Here is a 21709-nt window from a genome sequence, read left to right on the forward strand (position 1 = left end):
CGCCCTGGGGAGCGGGGAGGCTTTCCTTCTGGGGGCGCCTGGGCATGTCTTCCACCCCTCCCCGGGCCAGCCAGTGACCGTGGCCTCTCTTCCCTTTCTAGCGTGACACCCGCTGCTGCAGCGCCAGTGAGAGGGAGCTGCTCACCATCCCCGGCTCCCCCCAGCCCACCGCAGCACGTGGAGAGCACGGCCGCGGAGCTGGAGGAGCGCTGTCCCATCTGCCTGGACAGCTGCAAGGAACCCAGCTTCGTGATGACATGCCTCCACCGCTTCTGCTACCCGTGCATCCTGCGGTGGGCTCAGAGCAAGCCCGAGTGCCCCCTCTGCAAGAGGAGGGTCCTCTCCATCGTGCACTCGGTGCGGGCGGACGACAACTTTGAGGAGCGTGCCATCACACCACCTATGGTGCCATCAGTTGTCAGCCGCCAGGCAGGAGGAGCTCCTGGCCATCCAGCTGCCCGCAGACCTGCAGCAATGGAGCAACAGCCGGTGAGGCAGGAGCTTCCTAGGGCCCCTCCCGGTGGCCTCCAGCCATTCACATGGGCCTTCCTTTTCAGGGAACACCCAGCTCTCCTCCAGCCTCTACTGCCCTGGATTCGTCAGGAGTTGAGAGCGATATTTAGGAACCAGCATTCACGGGTACCCATAGTGGAGCACTACGTTGTGTTTGCCCTGCGCCTGGTTGGGCTGTTTGAAGATCTCCTGGCCCAAATGCTGCGGGGCAGCCTCCAAAACCACACGCAGGTGTTCATACAGCAGCTTCTTGACATCGCTGTTCAAAGGTGCAGCGAAGAGGCCCACCGGCTGCTGAACCTTGAGGACAGCCATGCTGCTGAGCCTGCTGCCTCCGGAGGGGGGTCTCCTGCCCCTGGCCCAGCCCCCTCCAGCAGTCCTGCGGGAGCTGACCAAGAGGAGCTCCCCAGCACCTCAGGTGCGGCTCTTCGCAGGGGTCCCGGCAGCCCCCGCAATGCCCCCGTTACCACCCATGGGGAGCTGGAAGAGCCGCACGAGGAGCCGGGGCAGGCTGTGGCAGGACCCTCTGCTCCCAGCCGGGACAGAGTCCGCTCCTCTGGGGGGCCACAGCGAGCCCCAAAGAGGAGGGCCGGCAGCTGCCAGGACTCTTCCCAGCCCCAAGAGGCGACACCGGCAGCAGCACTAGAGCCCGGTCCCAGGAGCTGCCAAAAGCCGGGCCGGGCCAGCAGCTGGGGCACGTGCTGGCCCACAAGTCAACCGAGAGGCATCTCTGCAGCTGGTGCCGGGGCAGATGTTTCCAGCCGGGGGCTCTCCAGGGCCACCCTGTGCCCCATCATCGCTCACCACCCCGGGCCCGTCGTCCTCCTCACCGCAGACGCTGCCCCCACGTCCCGCGGCTCTGCTCCCCTACCAGCCTGCACTGCTGGCTGCAGCCTGGCCACGGCGGTGCCCAGATCCCTCCTCCTGCACGGAGTCTCCACTTGGTGCTGCCTTCTGCGTCAGCCCGGGCTCCCAAGAACCTCAGCAAGGGGAAGCGCCAAGTCCTGCGCCTGGGGAGGGACAACGCCAGGCACCGGCACATGTGGCGAGCTGCCCCTCATAATGGGCTGCAGGTTTTGGTCAGGCCTGGAGCGATCAGGCAGTTGGACTAGAAGGGTGGTTGCAAGTGCGTGCCAAGGGGAACCGTTCTCTCCTATCTCTACTATTGTAGAGAGCAAGAAGTATAATCACACTTTTTGGCTGTTCGCAGAGGGAAAAATTTGCCCGTGTATGCTAGCCAAAAGGTGAAGGGCAAGCAGCGTGCTCTGCGTGGTGCCTATGTGTGACGGACAGATGAGTGGACGTTTCCCTTAAACATTTCTTGGTGCATGAGACGCCAGCTTTGCTGACTCGGGCACGTAGCAGGTGTTCCAAGCACAAGAAAGAACAAGACACCCGTTCCTGGCCCTGCAGAGGAAGGACTGAGACGGTGTTTTTCCAGCGGCAATACCCGCTGTGGTTTCGGTGCCTGTCAACAGCTAGCTGTGCATGTGCAGGGTACTAGGTCGTGGACCTTGCGGAGGGTCTCGTCTGACGTGACCCCCGCAACAGTCGCCCTGTGACCACCCGGGCTCCAGGGAGCCTGCGCAGCAGCACACCACACCTAGCCTGGCATAGCATCCCGACCTCCGGGCATCCGCGTGAAGTTTCTGGGAAACGGGCGGAAGCACATGCCTTGTATTTTGTATTAATAAATCATCACCCTGGTTGGCTGGCGTCATTTCACCTTGATGGAGGCCAAGGGAATAGTAACTAATAACTTGGTTGTTAGTTCCAAGGGGAGGGAGGTGGTCCAAAACGGCTCCTTTCAGGTTGCGACACTAGGCACCTACTCCGCTCAATGTCCTCAGACCTGCCGGGGCAGGAGCCCCAGGAACCTCAGCAAGGGGAAGCGCCAAGTCCTGCACCTGGGGAGGGACAACGCCAGGCACCGGCACATGTGGCAGGCAGTCCCACGGGAGAGCTGCTTTGCAGAAAATACCCTGGAGGTCCTGTTAGGGACCAAGTTCTCATGAGCCAACGACGTGCCCTTGCCACCAGCAAGAGTAATGGTGCCCTGGGCTGCATGAGGGGGAGTTTTCCCAGCAGATTGAAGAATGTGATTTTTCCTCTCTACTTGGCACTGGTGGTGCCACACCTGGATGGCTGCGTCTGCTTCTGGGCTCCCTAGTACAAGACAGAGGTGCACACTGGAGAGTCCAGCAGAGGGCCATGAAGATGAGTAAGGCTCTGGAGCACCATTCCTCTGAGTGAGCTGGGACTGTTTAGCCTCCTGAAGACAATGCTCTCAGGGGATTTGATCAGCGGAAGGTATAAAAAGACCTGAAGAGAGGCTGCACAGAAGGTGGAGCCATGCTCTTTCCTGTGGTGCCCAATGACAGGAGGAGTGATAGTGAAGAGCAGTCCGGGCGTGATCCTGGCTCAGCAGCTCTGTCTCTGCCAGAGCAGGTGGCCTTGACAATCTGACACCCAGAGGTCCCTTCCAACCTCAAGCTTTCTGCAGTTCTGCAACAGTATTTGAGTGGTGTCAAGAATCTATTCCAAGAACTTCACGCTGGATCTACAAAATAAATAAATAAAGGACAGTAGTACAATTTTACTCTGGTTGTACTTACTAGCCACCCTCAGGACATAGACCATGACGTGTATGGCACATGTGCAGTTCCTGCTGCTAAGAAAATGGACTGAAACCTAGGGCTGCTAGGAAAGACCCATAGCCATTATGATATCAGATAGCTATTTTCTCTCTCTCTTCTGCTGATCTTGTCATTTTGGTTCCAGCTGGAAGTACTCAGGTTTCTTGACCTTACTTCCCAGTGTTGTCCTTGCCTTCAAGGATAAAAAATACCAAGCCTACTTTTTGAAATAAATATTCACCAGGGAAGAAGAACAATAGCTATGAACTCACATATCTCTAATTCCTTTATTACAAATAAACCAAACTTTTCCTCTGCTTACCCTTACTTGTAGCCATGTGCTTCATTTTCTTCTTGCTGTCTTGCAGATCATTCATGTTTGCAGAGAATCTACTCCATAGTCATGTTTTCTTTTTTAGTCAGATGACAGTCTAATTTTTCCATAAAGTGCCAGTGTACCATGCAAACCTGCCCAGCATATGTCCTCCAAATGGAGTATATAAAATAAAAAAATTATTGTGAAACTAGCAAAGTCTGTAAGCTTAAAAATGTATTCTAAGTTAATTAAAAATTGAAACCATTAATTATTCAATAAAATAATTTGTATGAAAAAATAGTAAAGCCCTACAGTATTTCTATACCTTGAATACCGTAATTATGCCTCAGAAAACTTTTACACAAATATAGAAGACATTTCTTACAAAAAATTTAAAAGTGCACAAACAAGAATGCAGTCAGCCAATGTGTATTTAACAACCTTTTTCAAAAGCTACTCAGATTGTAATTTTGAGTTTCAAAAATTAAAGGTTTGTTCCATATGTTTTACATTGTTAGTTATTTAAGTTGTTAGAAATGCCTTCCTGTGTTCATGTAATCTTATCTACTTTACCAATTAGGCAGGCACTGATTTATTACAGTGCTCTTTTTCAGCGGTTACATTCTCTATCAAAATGACCTCTGAGGTTTGTATGACTAAGGTTAAAAAATGTCTTCATCAGATAATACTGTTCAACCTATTGTACCTATTGGAAAGAATGTACGACAATGTGTGATAAATGCTATCGAAATGTTCGCTGTATACTGAATGTATTTTATACAGGAATATACAGAAATCACTAAGCTGCTTCTGTTACACTGAAACAGTCATGTCAACAGATTAGTCCTTTCCTTTGGTATAACTCTGTCTTGCTCCTGATGACCCTTTTAAGCACATAAACTAACAGTTTGTAATTGCCTTCTTTCGCTTTTTAACAATTAACTTTCAATTTGCTCAGCAAGCACACTGTGTTCCAAAATACAATGTCCAATTCCCTTTCACTCAGACACTTGAAGATAGCTGTAAAGCTGAGGAACTACAGAAAGGATGCCTAGGACATCCAGTAGACAGAAAAGAGTCTTTAGTTGCCTATCTTGGAATGCAGTCACCACTGAAGCACAACAGGTATGTAGCTTCAAAAAAATGACTGCTTGGACTAAATTAACATATTCAGATTTCACATGCAACCTTCCTGTGCGTGATACACAGAGGAAAGGATCTAACTGAATACAGGACACTAATCAAAATATAAAATCAGAAGTTGGTAAGAAAATACTTGTTTACTTATTCAGATTCTGGAAAAAGCACTGGTTATAAACTCAGCTAAATTTTAGTGTTTGCATTTCTTGTACAGATAATTTTTTATTATTCACACAAAAAAATGTCCACTGTATGTATCTGAAGTCAGATTAGACTTGCTATTTTATTAACTGGCATTAGATTTTTCTCAAGTTGACCTCTCTGTCTCTCTGCCTCAGTTAGATAAACATCTTCATCTGTTCCTATTAATTAAACAGTACAGTGTTCAGTTCAAAACTGAACTTTACAGTTCAAAACTGAATTTAGCTCCCTGTTGGTTAGTTTGCTTTTAGCAAAGGTAGCATGCCATTTTACTGAAAAAGCTGACAGATTACTTGGAAAACAGAATATTCACTTGAATTCTTAATGAAGGTTTGGGCTCACTGTATTTGGAAACCTTTCCTGTTCGTAATTTTTCATGTGATTGCCTAAATACTGAAAAATAATTAATTGTGCACTTCTATACCACTGGTTGCTTTCTTATTCTTTTGTATTTTACTTCAGGCTCAAGTTCTAAATATCCAGACATAGTTAAGAAACTCAGTTTTTATTAAAAGGAAGTTTTGAACGCTTGTGATTGTGGAGGAAAAGCTGAAAAGAAACAAAGAGGAAAAAAGCAGAGAAAATATGTAAACAAAAATCTAAATTTCCCCATTTTCTGACTCTATAGCACAAAAACAAAACCCTAACAAACCAAAACCAGTGAGTTTGGTGGCCAATTTTCTTGAATTCAATTGCAATTTTGTATTTCCAAATCTACAAGAAGAGTCTATGTAGCAACTTTTCAAAACAGTAAGGCTATTAAAAGTCCATTAAAAGGCTATTTCTACCTTGGAAATAATTTTTTCCACAGGAGAAATTTGGGCAACTAGATGGATCACTCTTTAAAGTCTGTATGAGAAATACTTGGTCTTGCATGCACTTCTAGTGTCATTGTAATATTAACTATAAGGGCAATTACATAATGGCTATGTATCTCAGGTATTTCAGAGATATCTCAGAAAACTAGGACATGAATGAGGCCAAGCTGGACAGTCTTACCTGCTTCTTAACTGTCTGAATGCTTCCTGTGTTCTTTCTATCTTCACTATGCTCCCTTCCTTCCAGAGCTACTCTCCACGTCCCTATGAAACTGTGGACACACAGTAGCCCTGTCTGACATGGTAGCTCTGTTGCTTTTTTTTTCTCTAAGAGGATAACCCCAGACCAGAGCCAGACAAAGAGAAAGGGAGTTCAGATTGAGAAGAGCTAGCAGTTAGTTTTCATCAGAGTTATACTTTTTGGCACAGAACTACTCTCATCAGATAAACAAATGAAGACTAAGGACTGGCAAACCAGATTACCCGTTAATTAAAACAAGGCTGAAGGAATTACTCAGTTATTTCAAGCTAATTGCTTAAATACCCTTTCCAGGACTTCAGGGAAAATATCCCAGAGACATGGAACAAGTACCTTTACTTCTGACCACGCAGAAACACAAATCTGGACACACATGCAGCAACATTCCACTGTGTGAAAGGAATGCAAAGGAGAAATAACATAGGCAGATTTCAGGCTCTTAGCTCTTACTTTGACAGAGGGCCTTCACAAAATACTCCAAACCAGACCATGCTAAAACTCAACGGTATATAATGTAAGAAGAATACAAAGGTTTGTAATATATATATATATATATCTACACACATATATATGTAGACTGCAAATTAATCATGCATTTGGTAAGATCAGGAACGACTGAATTATTTGCATTTACAGCTCAATTGTAAGTTATTAATCACTGTGTATGCATAATTATTTTTTTGAAGTGCTGTGAGTTTGTCTAAATTTAAGAAAATATTTCACTGGCCTGAGTAGCTCCTTCATTTGGAGCGTGGATTAAATTCCTGTGCAGGAACCTTTTGTGAATGTTTTGGAGAATCCTATAGTGCAGCTGTATACCACAAACAAGCTAGGTGGCACTGCCAGGATACTGCAGTCAAAAACAGCTATCACGCTTACCGTCCGCGAATAGGGCAGGTCATGGCAGTATGGCTTCTGTACTGCCGCTGACTGTATGACTGTGGTTTCACTCAGACAAGTTCGTACTTGTAATAGTCACTCTTTCCTCGTATTCATTCCTTTTATTCTCCATCTATATATTCTACATTTTCCCTTTCATTGCCTTTGTTTAACTTATATTTATTTTTTTCCCCTATAAACAGTATTTTGCTTGAACAATTCTAAAGCAAGGGTCTGGTGGGCTTTGCCATGCACATTCAAGTGTGAAAAAGATGAACCTAAAATAATCCTGAAGCAGCTTTGAAGATCAAAATTGCTTCATTTAGCCTGAGTTAGTCTTTTGTCTTATTATTCTATGAATTGTCACTTACGATGACTATATTTGGCAATAGAAGTAATCAAAGAATGCTATAGCCAGGCTATTATTTATTGAGCCTATTATTTATTCTGATCTTGTCTAAAAGAAAACTAGGGCTGAGACTAGTCTTATGTCATCATATCTTTTTATTTATTTTCTCTTAAGATTATGTCTATTGGTTCAGTTTATAAATTCTGCCATTTAGATTTTCCCCAGAGCAAAATCTACTGTCTGGAACTACAGTGAATCTTGCATGCTTGTACATGTGGTAAAGAAAAATGAACAAATATTTCCAAGCCATAGTCAAGGAGAACTTAATAGCCATGAAAGTTATGAAGTCTTCCATGAGCATTCTTGGCCAGTAAATTGCAACATTCTGAGAATCCAGAAAGTCAATGATGGAGCCATATGAAGTGATACACAAGGTGTTTTAATAGCGCATCTATTGCAAAAGTAAACTTGTAGCTATTTTTATTTTTATACTATATAAAAGGAAAAATAAATTGCCTGATATGTGACATGACAAAATAAAGAATAATAATTGTCAGACCAGGATAATTAAGAATGTCATTTTACAAATTAGAGTTCGAAAAAAGATGGATTTAAAATTTTTGTTTACAACTTTAAGACATTATGCATTACATACTTCAACTTGGCTTGTATGTTTGTATGCAATCAATTCCACAATGCTTTCATTTTTAAGCTGCTTTTTTACCCATACATTACATATGCTTTATGGTACATACAAGATCCTGCTTGCTGCAAAAAGTCCACAAGTGCATATATTCACTGAATATTGTTTAAAATGTAAACAAGCTTGATGAACATACCAAAAGTACAGCTTGTCAGTAAAATATTTCTAAACTATGGAGTGGAGGCCACATAATTTAGAAAAACCTGCCATACTCTGAAGTGTTCCTGAATCCTAGACTGTCACATAAGATGTTTCAAATATTTGTAGTAGTCATGGCTGAAACTTTAAGGAGACTGGTCAATGTTGCACATATCAAGTTATAGGGATCTTGCACGATCTTCACAAGTCCTCCTCTGTGACCATGTGAAAATATGGCAACTAATGGTTTCCTGAAATACATTTAAGAAGCTGAGAACTGTTAGGCTCTAAAAGTTTATTCCAAATCTTAGTATGTGTTCGTGTATGACTTTTTCTTTGAGACTTAGGGGTACTATTGTAAATAATGAAAATAATATAAACAATGCAAAGATATTAATCACCATTTATTGAAAATGCTAGAGAATCCTAAGGTAAGAACTGGCTATTTCAGAAGATGCAGAAGGTTCATTCCGTATATTGCCCGAAATTTCTGTATGTTCATCAGACTGTTCAAACCTGTGGAGGATTAGATGGTGGTCTCAAATTCTATTGGACCAAAAAGTAACTCAGGCAGCAAAGAATAACATATTTGGTGCATTTTACAGGTGCATGTTACTTAACATACTTCAATAATATACATATGATACTATATGATTTAACTGCTTCCAATTTTTTTAGGATTTGCCATTGTACAATAAACAATCTAAACAAAATTTTGACTCCAAGTTAAAAAAAAAAAAGTGTTATATAGTTTCCCGAGTTTATATCTTCTTTTGTTTGATCTTCAGATACTTTTTGAATTTTTAAGTTTCCATCTTGTATTTGTCAATGTCTTTTTCATTCTACTGTCAGCTTGGCTATATTCTTTACTCTGAATGAACTCCTCTGTCCTTATAAACTGCACAATCTTTCTTTATTTTTTCTTTTTTATATTTTTCTGGGTCTAGTAAACTCAAATATGGCATTTTAAAAAGTTCTTACATTATCTGGTGGAATTGTAATTAGCTTACTAGCTTCCAGCCTCTTCCTAAAACTCATAGTTAACTATATTAATGTATTGTATTTTGTAACTCTGAAGTAGCTAATCTATTATTCCTCCCTGCCTCCAGCATGCTATGCACATGGCTTTTGACAGTTGCTGGAGGAACAGTGGTGCTGTGTATCCTCTGAAGATCTTTTCACCATATTTCTGGGCAGATCTGATTTACTTCTTGAGGTGGAAGAGGTTAAAAGCAATGGTAAAAAAAGGGGGAAGCAACGGAATTCTCTCCATTCTGTCATGCAGACAGTGGGAAAGATTCCCTACAAGCCATTCCTCATCTACAGAGGGAAGGTGCACACCTATCAGAATGTGAACAGGAGGAGTAACACAGTAGCACAGGTCTTCCTACACTATGGGAACCTGAAAAAAGGCAACACTGTGGCCCTGCTGATGGATAATGGACCTGACTTCATCCACGTGTGGTTTGGGCTGGCCAAGCTGGGCTGCGTGGTGGCTTTTCTCACTTTCAACATCCCCTCTAGATCTCTCCTGCACTGCATTAATACATATTCAGCAAAAGCACTGGTGATAGGAGAAAGTTAGTTACATATTGTTTTTGACTTACTAATGACTTTCTACTGCTTTATGCTTTTTATCAAGAACAGAAAATCAGAGCCATTCAAAGCTGCAAGCACTTCATATATGCTAGCTAAAGAAGAGGGGGAAGAGATAGTCTTGCTTACATTTTAAGTGTATAAGCACCAAAAATATGTGGAATTAATTAGTATAATGAAAGGCCTAAATCTGAGTCTCTCCACGCATGGAACAATGTACTAGCAGAAACAATCATGCATCAGGAAGCAAGCAGCCTGGGGAGATACTTTACCATCACCTTACTTCTATTTCTACTTATGGCTTATGCAGATACAACTCCACTGACTACAGGAAGAAACTGCTAGTGGTGATTTCCTTCAGCTCAAAATTTTCACTTACAGATTTATGGTTACTTTAGAACTACTTTAAAGTGGTGGTTCCAAGGCAGCATTGCGTGGAGAAGAATATAGCATGTTGAGCTGTAATTTTGGCCCTCTTACTGGCATATTATGTAATACTGGGCAATTTATTTAACCTTTCTACTCCTCTTTTCCTATCTTTAATACAAGTTGGCAATACTTCCATAATTCCATATGAACCCATAAGGGCTCATTAGTTGGTATGTGTCCCAAGTTTTAAAACATATGTTATAGCATACCAAGTAAATGAAATCTTATATATTAGCATCACCAAGATCAGGGAGTTTTACTTATTACAGTTAAACCCATGGGAGAAGTATAGGGAAATTAAACATCATGATTTTATTTCACTGTCCAGTAGGTGGGTTAGTCCTGCTGAGGACTGTGGCAGGTTCATTGTACACAGTGGTACAGTATATAATTCCAATGCAAATAATCAGGTCTATAGATTTAATTATTTTAATAATAAGCATGTAATTTTTTTTAACTTGGTGGATTGTTTGGGAACAATAGAGAAAGGATCTGTTTTTCATCTCCTGGAAAATAATGCTGCTGTCTGGCTGATGAGCACCAGTTTTCCTTTCCAGCATGTTCACATCATACAAGACAAACTAGACAAGGTGCTGGATCTATCTGTTCTATCTCAAAGATGTCACTAACACAAGAAACACAGCTATGTATATCTTCCCATCGGGAAGTGCAGGTGAAGATGTGTACTAAAAAGTACAACTGCATCTCTATGAAAATAAAGGTGGTATAAATTTAGTAACAAGACAGGCACACAAAAAGACAGAACTTGAATTTTAAAGTCAAGATAGGGAGGAATCCATTTAGTTACAAGCACAGTACACTTTAAACCATTTTGCCTTGGTGTAACAAGGGCATAATTCTAGTTAGTGAGCTTTCATATAGATATTCCATGGCTGAACTTTATTTCTTAAATATCAGGCCAAGTCCTCTCTAACAGCTTTTCAGATTCCATAGTGACAGAATTTCACAAGTGTATCCTAAAAAGAAATATGGCCAGCACAAGTGGTTGGGCCTTGGGAGAAATGTTTTCCTCTGAGACTGGTCTGAATAATGAAGCTTCACTTTATTTCACTGGGAAGGAAAGAGGGATCCTTCCTCTAGTCAAGACAAACAACTTTGTAAAACAGCTTTGTAAAAGTTATTCCTATTACAAATACCAGCTGTGTGGCACAGTGGCTCTTCAGAAGCTTTCTCATTCTCGCTTCATGGCAAGGGAACACTGTGCACTTGCCTGTGAAGGATAAGGACTTTCTCCTCCAGAAAAAGCAAATGAGAAGATTAAACAGCCTTACAGGCAAAAAGACTGAAGATGCTGAGACTAAAGAGTTATATTAATGAGGTAAAGACTAAAAGACAGGACAGGACAGAAACTCAGAAGACAATTCTTCCTGTACATTCCAAACATAACTCTGTTCACAACAAAATTATTAATGCAAGCAGTACATTCATAATTATTTGTTCTTCTCCCTCTGACAGGTTTCCCAGAAGCTGCTATCATCACTCATTCTAAGAGCTCTATCTGCCTGCTTAGCATTCACTCGGTGTGGTGCAGTTTCTCAGGATATTATGTATCTCACTTTTCCCTTGTATCACATCAGTGCTTCTCGGCATCGGTGGATGCACTGAATTAGGCAATATTTACCTTTTAATAGAGTTTCATTAACTTCAGAAAGCTGTAACAGTTTATTATTGGTGAGTAACTCTGTTTGGTAACTTAAATATTATGTCTACCAACAGACTTTTGTAATTTTCACATTTATATCACTTTCTCCAGTCTGCAAACAGTATCTAAGATACATTCATATTTTTTGAAGCTTAGAACAGACACAAATTGTTGCATAGATCCAACACAACATGACTTGAGGTCTAAGTATTGCTGATACCACTGCGTATGTTCTGTAGGTTTAACCTGAAATTGCATTTGCATCCTACACCAAAAGTCTAAGGGTGTTCACATAGGCATCTGAGAAGTCAGGCTTGACTTTTAGTTTTAGAAGGTGCAAATGCATTGTGGAAGCTTTAACTAATTTTCAAAATAGGTCAACTAAATGTGTTTTGGAGCTTTTCGAGTCACATATTTGAGTAGCACCTACAGAATTAGATTCATTGTACTAAAGAGAAGGGAAGGATTTTGATTGTGATAATGGGAGATATTTGTAAAGGGGTAGCAATCAGATATTTTTCCAGATATCTCCTCCTTTCCTGTCTTTAGAGTCTTGCCCAGAGGCTGGTTTTGCTATGGTAATTATATATCTGGACTGTTTTAAAAGCTGTTTCAGTGCTTTGTTTCTTCAGGAAGGGCATGGGCAGGCATGCTGGGCTACAGCAACTGATAACAAGACTGCTGCTGCCTAACAGAAACACAAAAGTGATGGGGAAAATGGTGTATAAAAAAGTTTGAAGCTATGATTTGTCTTGGAAGACAAAAAGCAAGGTAACAGCTTTCTCAGGTGGGCCATTCAGATGGGGACTCTGAGGGGCCTGGGATTCAAATGACAAGGCTTTGAGGTGAGTGAGGCTGAAAAGGGCTTCAGGTTTTGCATGAGATGATACCAGGGTCAGCGAGAAACTGGCAAGCTAGAAGCAAGTGGACTAGAAGGGATTCAGAACTTAGAAGGCACTGGGAAGCTTTATGTGGGACAAACAGGACTCAGCCAAAAAGGAATTTTGGAAAGGATAGAAATAGGGAAATTTGTAAATTCTTGTATGACAACACATTAAAAACTGTGGCAAAGGGATGGGGTGGCAGACATGAGAGGTCTAGAATAAGGTGGCTTTTGAAATGGATAGTTCTGAAGGAACTTCAGGGCCACAGAAACAAAAAAAACTGAGGATGATGAGTTGACGATGAAGATGAAGAAACAGGAGAAGGGGAGTGAGACAGAAATAACAGAGGCTTTGAGATGGTTTCCCTTCCAACACTTCTCACACAAAGAGAGAAGCTGGGAGCTTCCCATCTCAAGCTCTATTTTTTCAGACTTACACCAGTCATCATCTTGACAGAAAAAAAATGCTTAGGCTTTGACCTATTCCTAACAACTGGAGATGACTAAAAGGTTTGCTTCTACTGCTTCTGATACTCTATGTTTTTAGTTACTACTCAGAAAAAGAAGCAAGGCTTCATTATACTAGTCACATTTAACAGAAAGATCTTGCCAGAAATAGTTTACAATTTATTTAAATATCTGAATTTATTATTAGTTGAATTAAGAAAATGACAACTTTTTTAAACAAAAGTGATAGAAGATCAACATTAAAGGGTATTTTGAATTTTCTTGTCTGCTTTCATCAGCTAGGAGCAACTTGTGTTTTGAAGAAGAAATTTTCTGCAAGCCAGTTTTGGAATGACTGTAGAAAATACAATGTTGCCGTGGTTTTGTACATGGGAGAACTCCGTCACTACCTTTGCAACCAGCCCACTGCAAGTGCTGCCTTAAATTATAGCAAATCTGTATTTTATAAGTCATATAGATTTACCCATTTCTCAATGGTATAATATTTTTAATGATTGATAAAGCTTTTTTTTCCAGTGTATACAAAACTTGGGTCTTGCGCTCCTTGTAGTTCTATTATAGAATGAAATTTATATCAGCAAATGTAATGGTTACACAGAAACAAACCTGGCAGGATGGGACAGTTATACCCAGACGATAAAATAAATTCCTCTGTAAAGCCAAGCTTGCTAGCTTTTTTCTTCTGAGTGATAGGCAAGTAGCAGGTCCGTAAGGAAAAGAGAAAAGCAGTAAAAGCTTTATTGTACTCAATGATCAAACAAGAGCATGAACCAGATTAAGTGATTTACCACCTGCAATGCACTGATTCAAAGTAGTTACTTATTAAGAGGAGGCTACTCTTCAGTATTTAATGGCTGATAATTTTTGTACGGCTTTGAAACGGCTGAATGAGTTTTTGTTTGTTTAGATTTTTTTCTGAAGAGGTGTTCCAAAGGCACATTTTGTTCCATGGCTGTGTATATGGTGACAAACTTTCCTGTATAAAGCCATAGGAGTAATAGTGTAGTGCAAAATCTTCATCACCCCTGAGATAACAGTCCTGAAGAGCATGGGTGATGAAATAATGAAATGATGATAATGAAACTCTGTTAGAAGGTAAATAATGGTCAGATTTAGGACAAAAGTAAGACATCACCAAACAGAGAAGCAGCAGAAAAGCAAGTCTGAAAATATTTATTATATTTCAATGCTTATTTCTTGATGATGGTGGAAAAGATTGGCTAATTTTCTTAATTTTATACTTGGGAGTTAGGAAGTTACTGAAGGGAGGTGACAAGAAACATTTCTACCTACCACAGAAAACATCATGTACAAGTACAAGGTTCAAATGACCTCCAGCTGCATTGGTCAGAGATTGGCACAAGAACAAGCAATAAGCGAACATCTGAGAGCATCCACCAGCTGATTTGAACAGAGACTTATTATTGTGTGGTCTGCATGTAGAAGAGGGGTCAAAGACAAAAATGTATTAGAGGGAACAAGCCAGGAAAGATGCTGGCCAGAACTCAAGTCTGTACAAACATTATGTCAGTAGTCCATGCACCAAAAACACAAAGGAATGATTAACTAGACCAAACTAGCTGTGTGAAGTTCTCTCCTGCAGGAAAAGGCAGGGAGAAATTTCTTTACTTGGCTCAATAACAAGAATTTGACAGAGAAGATATTGATATTTAACTAACAATTGATAAGAAGGGAAAGCCAGAAGGATGGTCTAGCTGAGCTAAGGAAGATGAGGAGGGATGAGGGTAAATGCAGAGTCCTGTCAAGATCAGGCATCTTACTGAAGTTTAATACATACAACCTCTAGTGCACCACACAGGCTCTTCTACAGTGAAGGAAACCTGTGCAGGCTTATAAGCCAGCCAGCTACATTTCACCTAGACTCCCTGTGCTGTGGCATGCCAAAGCACAGCAGTCATGGTGTTGCCCAGGACTAGGGCTACATAGATGAGGGACCTGTTGGAGTATGGTCTATGTCATATCCAAGATATGACATACCTTATGTGATATGACATGTCCTTACCTCCTTTCACAGAGCACGCCTAGGTCTCACACTGAAATTGAGAAAGAACATCGATTTAGGAACTAGGAAGCACTCCTGGATTCCTTGATGTAGACAGAGACTCTAGACACTACTCTCTGATGTCTACAGGAAGCTTACCCGGCATCCATGTGCCTATCAGAACTGAATCTTAAACATGGTACCCCACAGAAGGTAACAAACCAAACAGAAAGTATGTCAAGGAATGTTCTGAAAGAGAACCATACAACTTTAAAAATATAAATATTTCAAATTTCAAGGTAATGCAGGGCAGTCCTGCAGATTGTTATACGAGGGATAAAACAAGGTAAGCATAACAGGTTCTCCTATGTTTATAACTTCCGAGGTTCCTGAGATTTACTCTTAAGTCCTAGACTCTAAGCAGATATTAAAAATAAAAATTAAAAAAAAATAATCCATTATTTCATCCTGAAGACCAAGTGCTTAAAAAGATACAATATTAGGCATGAAGTAGCTCTCCCAGTCAGCCTGCCAATTGGTTGGTAATGGGGTTTTATCACACACATGTGATCAAACCATGCAAACCATATTATTCCTCCAGGTTTAGCACTAAAACTGCAAAAGAAAACAGAGCTTGCTCAGCAGAAGCAGGGAAGACTCCATTCCTTGTTTTAACAAGTGGAGTTTACTCTGCATTACAGCTAATCCTATTGTGGCAAATAATCTATCTGCCATAAAATGCAGTTCTGAATCAAACAAAATTGTCCGTTAATCCAGAGTTCACAAAGTACTTTTAACATGAGTATTTTTAAATGTGACAAACTTGAAACACTGATTCTGCTAAAATATTTCAGTATAATTCTGAGGCAATGTTCCCTTTTCAATTTGCCTTATTATTATTTAGAAATCAAATATAATTTTACAGTTTTTAAAGTTTAAAACAATACTGAAATGGAAACAAAATGCATTTATTTGGTTTTGGTTTGAAGAAACTGTTCCTGTGGACACGAAATAATTTTATTTTCTGCTATCATTCAGTGATGGCAGTAATTTAATCATTCAATCCCAACTATACCTCCAAAGTGGCGGCTTTTCCATAGGCAGTCTTGACTATACTCCTGTATATAGGGTGCTGAGCAGTCTGGCCCAAGCATTTGAGTAGTTTGCCACAATAATAATGTAACTGAAAGGTCACAATCACACGTTAACAACTACATTTTGACTGCAGATTTGACTTCCATCTTTTCTGAATTTGGGTATAAGATTAAAAATTGCACCTAAACCTATTTGATATGGTAAGGAGCTGTAAGTCATTCTGTTACTTTTTCAGGTCCTTTAGGCAACATCCCAGGTGTGTCAAATTTACTACCAAATATGTAGAACTGACCATAGTGTGTCACAAGTGTTTTCTAACACACAATTTTATTTATGCAGAAAAATTCCTTTCTTTGGTTCAGAAAGGATTTTCCATCCTATGGGTAACAGCACTTACTTAAAACCTATTTATTTACATTTCCAAGATACAATAATGCATTTAAACTTTGTAATATACATCTGAATTACAAAGCAAAAATACAAAGAACTACAGAAATAAAGTTTTCACCTTAATGCAAATCCTTCAACCTCAGACCAACAAGAATTCTGATGATATTCTCTTTGATTCTTACACAATGAATACCCTTCTGTGAAGTATTTTAGTCAAAGTAACAGTTTCTAAAGGAAAAATGTTCTATTAGAAAATTTTAGATCAGCTCTGGTATTTAAACACACTTTTCTCAGCTGCAGAATGTTTCTTCCTCATTGTTAACAGAAAGAAGAGGACAGAGTTCACAAAGTGCACATTGCTCTAGGAAGCAGTTTCAGACCTGCTGTCTCAAAAGAATTTCTGATGAGGTTTGGCCCAATTAAAATATTTGAATTCTATGGGTCCACAGAAGGAAATCTTAGTTTCTTGAACTATCCTAATAAAATAGGAGCTGTGGGCCATGCTGGCATCTTTTCAAAGGTAACTGTAATCAAATCAACCAATCAACCAACCAACTAAAGAGCCAATGAATAAAAATAGCACATGAAAGGCAGAAATTATGAAGAGCGGGAAAGTGCAAGGAAGAACCTGGTTACTACAGTCCAGATACAGCCAAATTTGGTTCATGGAAACAGAAACCTTATTCTTAGCCCCTTGTTTGAGTCTATTCTCTTTACATATATTGTGAAGCTACAATAAATATGCAGCAAAGTCCACAGAAGCTGAAACTATTTCTTTGTGTATCTGAATTTTTCCCCAGAATATTAAAAAACCCCACCCTAACTGTATAGAAGTGACTATGCATAGGACTGATTAATGATGGGGGTTTAAAAGTGTAATTATCATCCTAAAACCCAACAGATATTAAGTGATGAGGAAGCAATTAATTTTGATTTTACTTTGGATATGAATCAGGAGATAAATGTTCTAGAGCAAACTTCAACAAATTTACTCTCTGACTGCATATTCACTCATTAAAATCAGCACCACACTTTCTCCTCTGAAATAAGATAAGCAAAACAAAAAAAAATCAAATTTCTCAGGAAATGCAGGAGAAAAATACACATCTTGATATCTGAAATATTAACTTTATATATATGACTACTGTTGAAACTCGCATTGGAGATCTCCCACCCATAAAAAAGACTTGACAGTCTCAAATGCTTTTCCTATTTGTACAGACTCTTGGGGGAAATCATCAACATTATACTACAATGAAATACTGTTCTAATATACTAAAGATTCCGCGCAGTTAACATCAAAACTAGATTAACCAGATTAATGACTTCCAAATGACTTCTGCTTTTATCTGAGGTGCTGAAAATGCCTTTCCATGGCCATAATAACAACTCCACAGTGCTTTTGATCTTTTAGAAATCTTAGCTTTGTGGACAGGGGATGAAGTCTAGAAAGCCTAAATCAAACTACTGAGCTGTAAGTTTCCACTTGGATCTGGCTGGAGTAATTTTTGAGAGTTATGTAAATTTATTTTGGATTTTTTGTCAGAGAATTGTCTTGATTTGCATTCCAGTAATGTTGTGTCTTTAGAACATTAGGAATGGATGGTAGTTTTAAAGTAAAATAGACAGTTTGATCAAAAGCATTGTTCCACTTTACTTTAAAAAAATGTTTTTAATATGACCATGCTCTAAAACAGTGGGTTTCTTTTTATTGATAAAGGAGAGATGAACATTTTATCTGTGTATGTATACTTAGGTTCTCAGAATACTCAGTATATTTCAGGCTGTTCCAAGTGTTCCATAGTCAATAAAATACTATCTATTAACTCTGAGCAAATTTTATCAGAACAACTGGAAAGTAAGACAGTGAGGTTTTTAAGTACACCTATACACTTTTGTTAGGTAGCTCCTACGTTCTTTTGGGTTGTTGAAATACAACGTCAGGAAACAAGAACTTAAGAAGGATGAAAATGGTGGATGTAAGAAAGTGCCCATAGGTAAGGAAAAATATTACTTATCTATTAACTAAGAGATACCCTCATTTACATGGTGATAAATTTGGGGCAGGGATTAAATCTCTGCTCTGTAAGCAACAGGTTCTGACATAGACTTAGAACTTGAAAATTACACAGGAAAATATATTATCAGCAGGTCCAAATAGGGATGTATTGCTAATATACCAAATAACTTATCAAAATTTTTATTATTACCCAAATACCTAAAAATACAATAGTGTAAGAACATAATCAATATTCTGGGCTCAGAATATTTTTATTCCTACCTGAAAAAACTTGTTCATATTCCTGAACAAACCGGATTTCTTAGTGCTGGCATTTTTCCAAATAAAATGGACAAAGTAATTCCTAGATACGTTGTGTTCCAAGACCAGATGCTTAGCAGATGCTGTCTGTTTTCCAAATTTAAAATTCTGAGGAAGAACAGTACCTCAATTACCTGAATAATATTTTTCATATTTTCCATGTACTAACCAAACAATTTTAACCATTAGTGTCTAGAGTTGCATAGAATGTCTAAACTCCTACTTGGAATGGAATACTCTGCTCAAAGAGCTGAAGCTCCCAGGCTGAAAATAGGATTGCATCACAGCTGATAATATCTTTGAGAAAAAATCCTGAAAACTGACTTTCAGAAAACACAGTACTTAATTTTGCTGAAATTACACTAAATATCTGTGTGTCTGTGGATACACACATGAATCCATGTGTGTTAACAGTTCCAGGAAAGAGCTCATCACTAGTTTTAGTATGTAAATTTAACTATCATCCTTGATGTTTGGAGGCCAAACACAGGCACGTTATGTCTTAAAATGTGCACTTCCACACCAGCACAGTGCTGAGAGCAGTTGCAGGCCTGTTCTTCAGGAAAACATATAGCATAAAGAGGTCAGGTGCTGTTTTGTCCCCATATGTACTGTTTGACTACCAGCATCTGTTTCAAATGACAAAATAGCCACGCTTTCAGTGGGCAAATGCTTTTTCAGGGTGATGTTCACCATAGCCCAAAAAGCTCTTCCCTAATCCACCTTTTCAGAAGAGAAGGAGGCAAAATTATGTTCCCTTTTCTACTCACATATTTCTGCTGTTCAGGAGGTAGTTATGGAAATGTAGCAATAATATGAGTAGAACAGGTAAGGCTTTCCGAAAGATTTTTAATACAATACCTTATGTTCTAAATACCTCACTGTAAATATGGGGTGTTGCATCTCCTTTTCATGCCCTGCAGGTAAATCTGGTCTTCTAGCTGTGCAAGTTACTCAGGATGCCCCATTTTCTGGATACATGGGAAATAACAAAGCCTCAGAAAAGAAATTCCTTCATAATATGTTTGTGAAAGAAGATGTGTATTTTAACACAGGTGACCTCCTAGTGATGGATGAGGATGTCTTTCTCTACTTCAGTGACCATGTGGCAGACACTTTTGGGTATTGTACAGAGTTACCAGTAAATCCAGTGAGCTTGAAAGAAATCACATATATGCAGGACTGGATTACACATGTTAGACTTGAAACTGGTGAGTATCAATTTTGCTTTAAAAGAAACATGAAGGACTGCAATTAAAGTCAACCAAAGTACACATCAACACAGTACATTTTTCAAATTTGAGTCAGACGTCACTTTAGTTTAAGTCCTGGGGTCTCAAATGACAGGGCACTAAATCAGAAAAGGATGTTATTGTGTACACGCTTCAGTTAAGAATGACAGCAGTGCAATTAAAAGTAAGGCTCCACACAGAGACCTGTATAGAATAAAAATTGTGCTAATATCTACCTTATTTTGTAAAATATTTTCAACAGGTGAAAGGGAAAAAAAATGCCACTATAGAAGTTGCAGACATCATTGGTATGATGGCTTTGTCCAAGAAGTTAATGTTTACAGCATAAAAAGTAAGACATTCCCTATTCTTTGAGAATATAAAATAAAATAGTAATTTCCTACTCTGGTCCTTCCTGGTTTGCAACCAGAATGCATACTTTTACATAAGCAAATAAATGGTGTCAACTTGGCAATATAGGCTTACCCGCAGTGCTTTTGAAATTTCTGTTTCCATAAAATGCTGTATTTAAATAACATGACACACTGAAACTTGTAATGAATGGCAGAAACACTGAGCGCATTAAAACTTGTAACACTGATGTAAGAAGTACAAAGTTATAAACTACAGAGGACTTCTCTTAAGCTACAGGCTTGCATTTGAAAAATGGCAGAACAGGGGCCATATTAAAAAATGACATGTCTGAAACCACCTGTGACCATCCTGTAAGTACAGTCCTAGAAGATACATATTGTTTCATAATTAGAATATGGCCATTCACATTAAGTATACAATAATTTGCTTTATAAAATTATAAAATACCATGCTGCAAAACCTGTAGGCAACTAAATTACAAGATGAGGTGGAAAATTGCTGAGAAGATGCGTCAACTAAATGAACAGGTTGAAGATGGTAAAACCTTGTCGTGCTGAATAGCTGTCTATGTTTCCTTGGATTAAGACAAACACAGTCTAGTATTAAAAAAAGTACTCACATGAAGAAGCAGCTATCAAGAGACAAGCTCCCCACTTAGCACTGAGAGATGGAAACACAATGGATTCAAAGGAAGAGGAGTAGGAAAATAAAATGAAACAAACAGCCAGAATCTGAATGGTTGATCAGCAGGTGGCTGTCAGATGCCAGTATGTGTCATTTGAGAGAGCATGGCATCCTTAGGAGCATGCAAATAAACCTGCAACCTAACTTGGAAAGCTTATCTCATTTTCATCTACAAGCTGACAAGAACTCCTCAAAGGCTATTGCTACCAAATGCTAGGGCAGTTAATCAAAATAAATGGCAGTACATCAAAATAAAACCTCAAGAGCTTAGGAATCACATTCATTCCTGGTTGTAGAGTAAATAAAATCTAGATAGCACAGTCTTTCAAATTTCCAAATGAACTTCACTCTCAAATATTGCCAAAACAAACTTTATTGTATATTACCAATTAAACAACTCTAAGTTAATTTTCATTGAAAAGGAGCACCATATCTTATCTCTCCAATGCCTTGACCACACCTCAAAGCTGCTCTTTCATTCTGGGCAGATTTAACTGCGGCAGTTCATTTCTTCTAATTTAGATGTTTTCTCCATTTGGAATTTTTGTGTTTGAATAAAGAGAAAGCAAGGACTATGGTTTTTATATCTTTTCTAAAAGGGTTTTGTTTCTGTCTTCACA

General features: G+C 39.5%; 1 protein-coding gene across 1 annotated transcript; it reads left to right on the forward strand.

Moving 5' to 3' along the window:
* Positions 1 to 252: 252 nt before the first annotated feature.
* LOC119141501 (long-chain fatty acid transport protein 6-like) lies at positions 253 to 20379 on the forward strand. Its single transcript, XM_037373886.1, is given in 13 exon segments — positions 253 to 1059; positions 4472 to 4590; positions 9150 to 9527; positions 10438 to 10596; positions 10598 to 10650; positions 11454 to 11482; positions 11484 to 11569; positions 11571 to 11608; positions 13274 to 13398; positions 16804 to 16998; positions 18385 to 18475; positions 19722 to 19939; positions 20293 to 20379. Coding segments are annotated over 13 exon segments (2385 nt in total).
* Positions 20380 to 21709: the final 1330 nt, after the last annotated feature.

The sequence above is a fragment of the Falco rusticolus genome, chromosome Z, assembly GCF_015220075.1.
Source record: "Falco rusticolus isolate bFalRus1 chromosome Z, bFalRus1.pri, whole genome shotgun sequence".
Taxonomy (NCBI): Eukaryota; Metazoa; Chordata; class Aves; order Falconiformes; family Falconidae; genus Falco; species Falco rusticolus.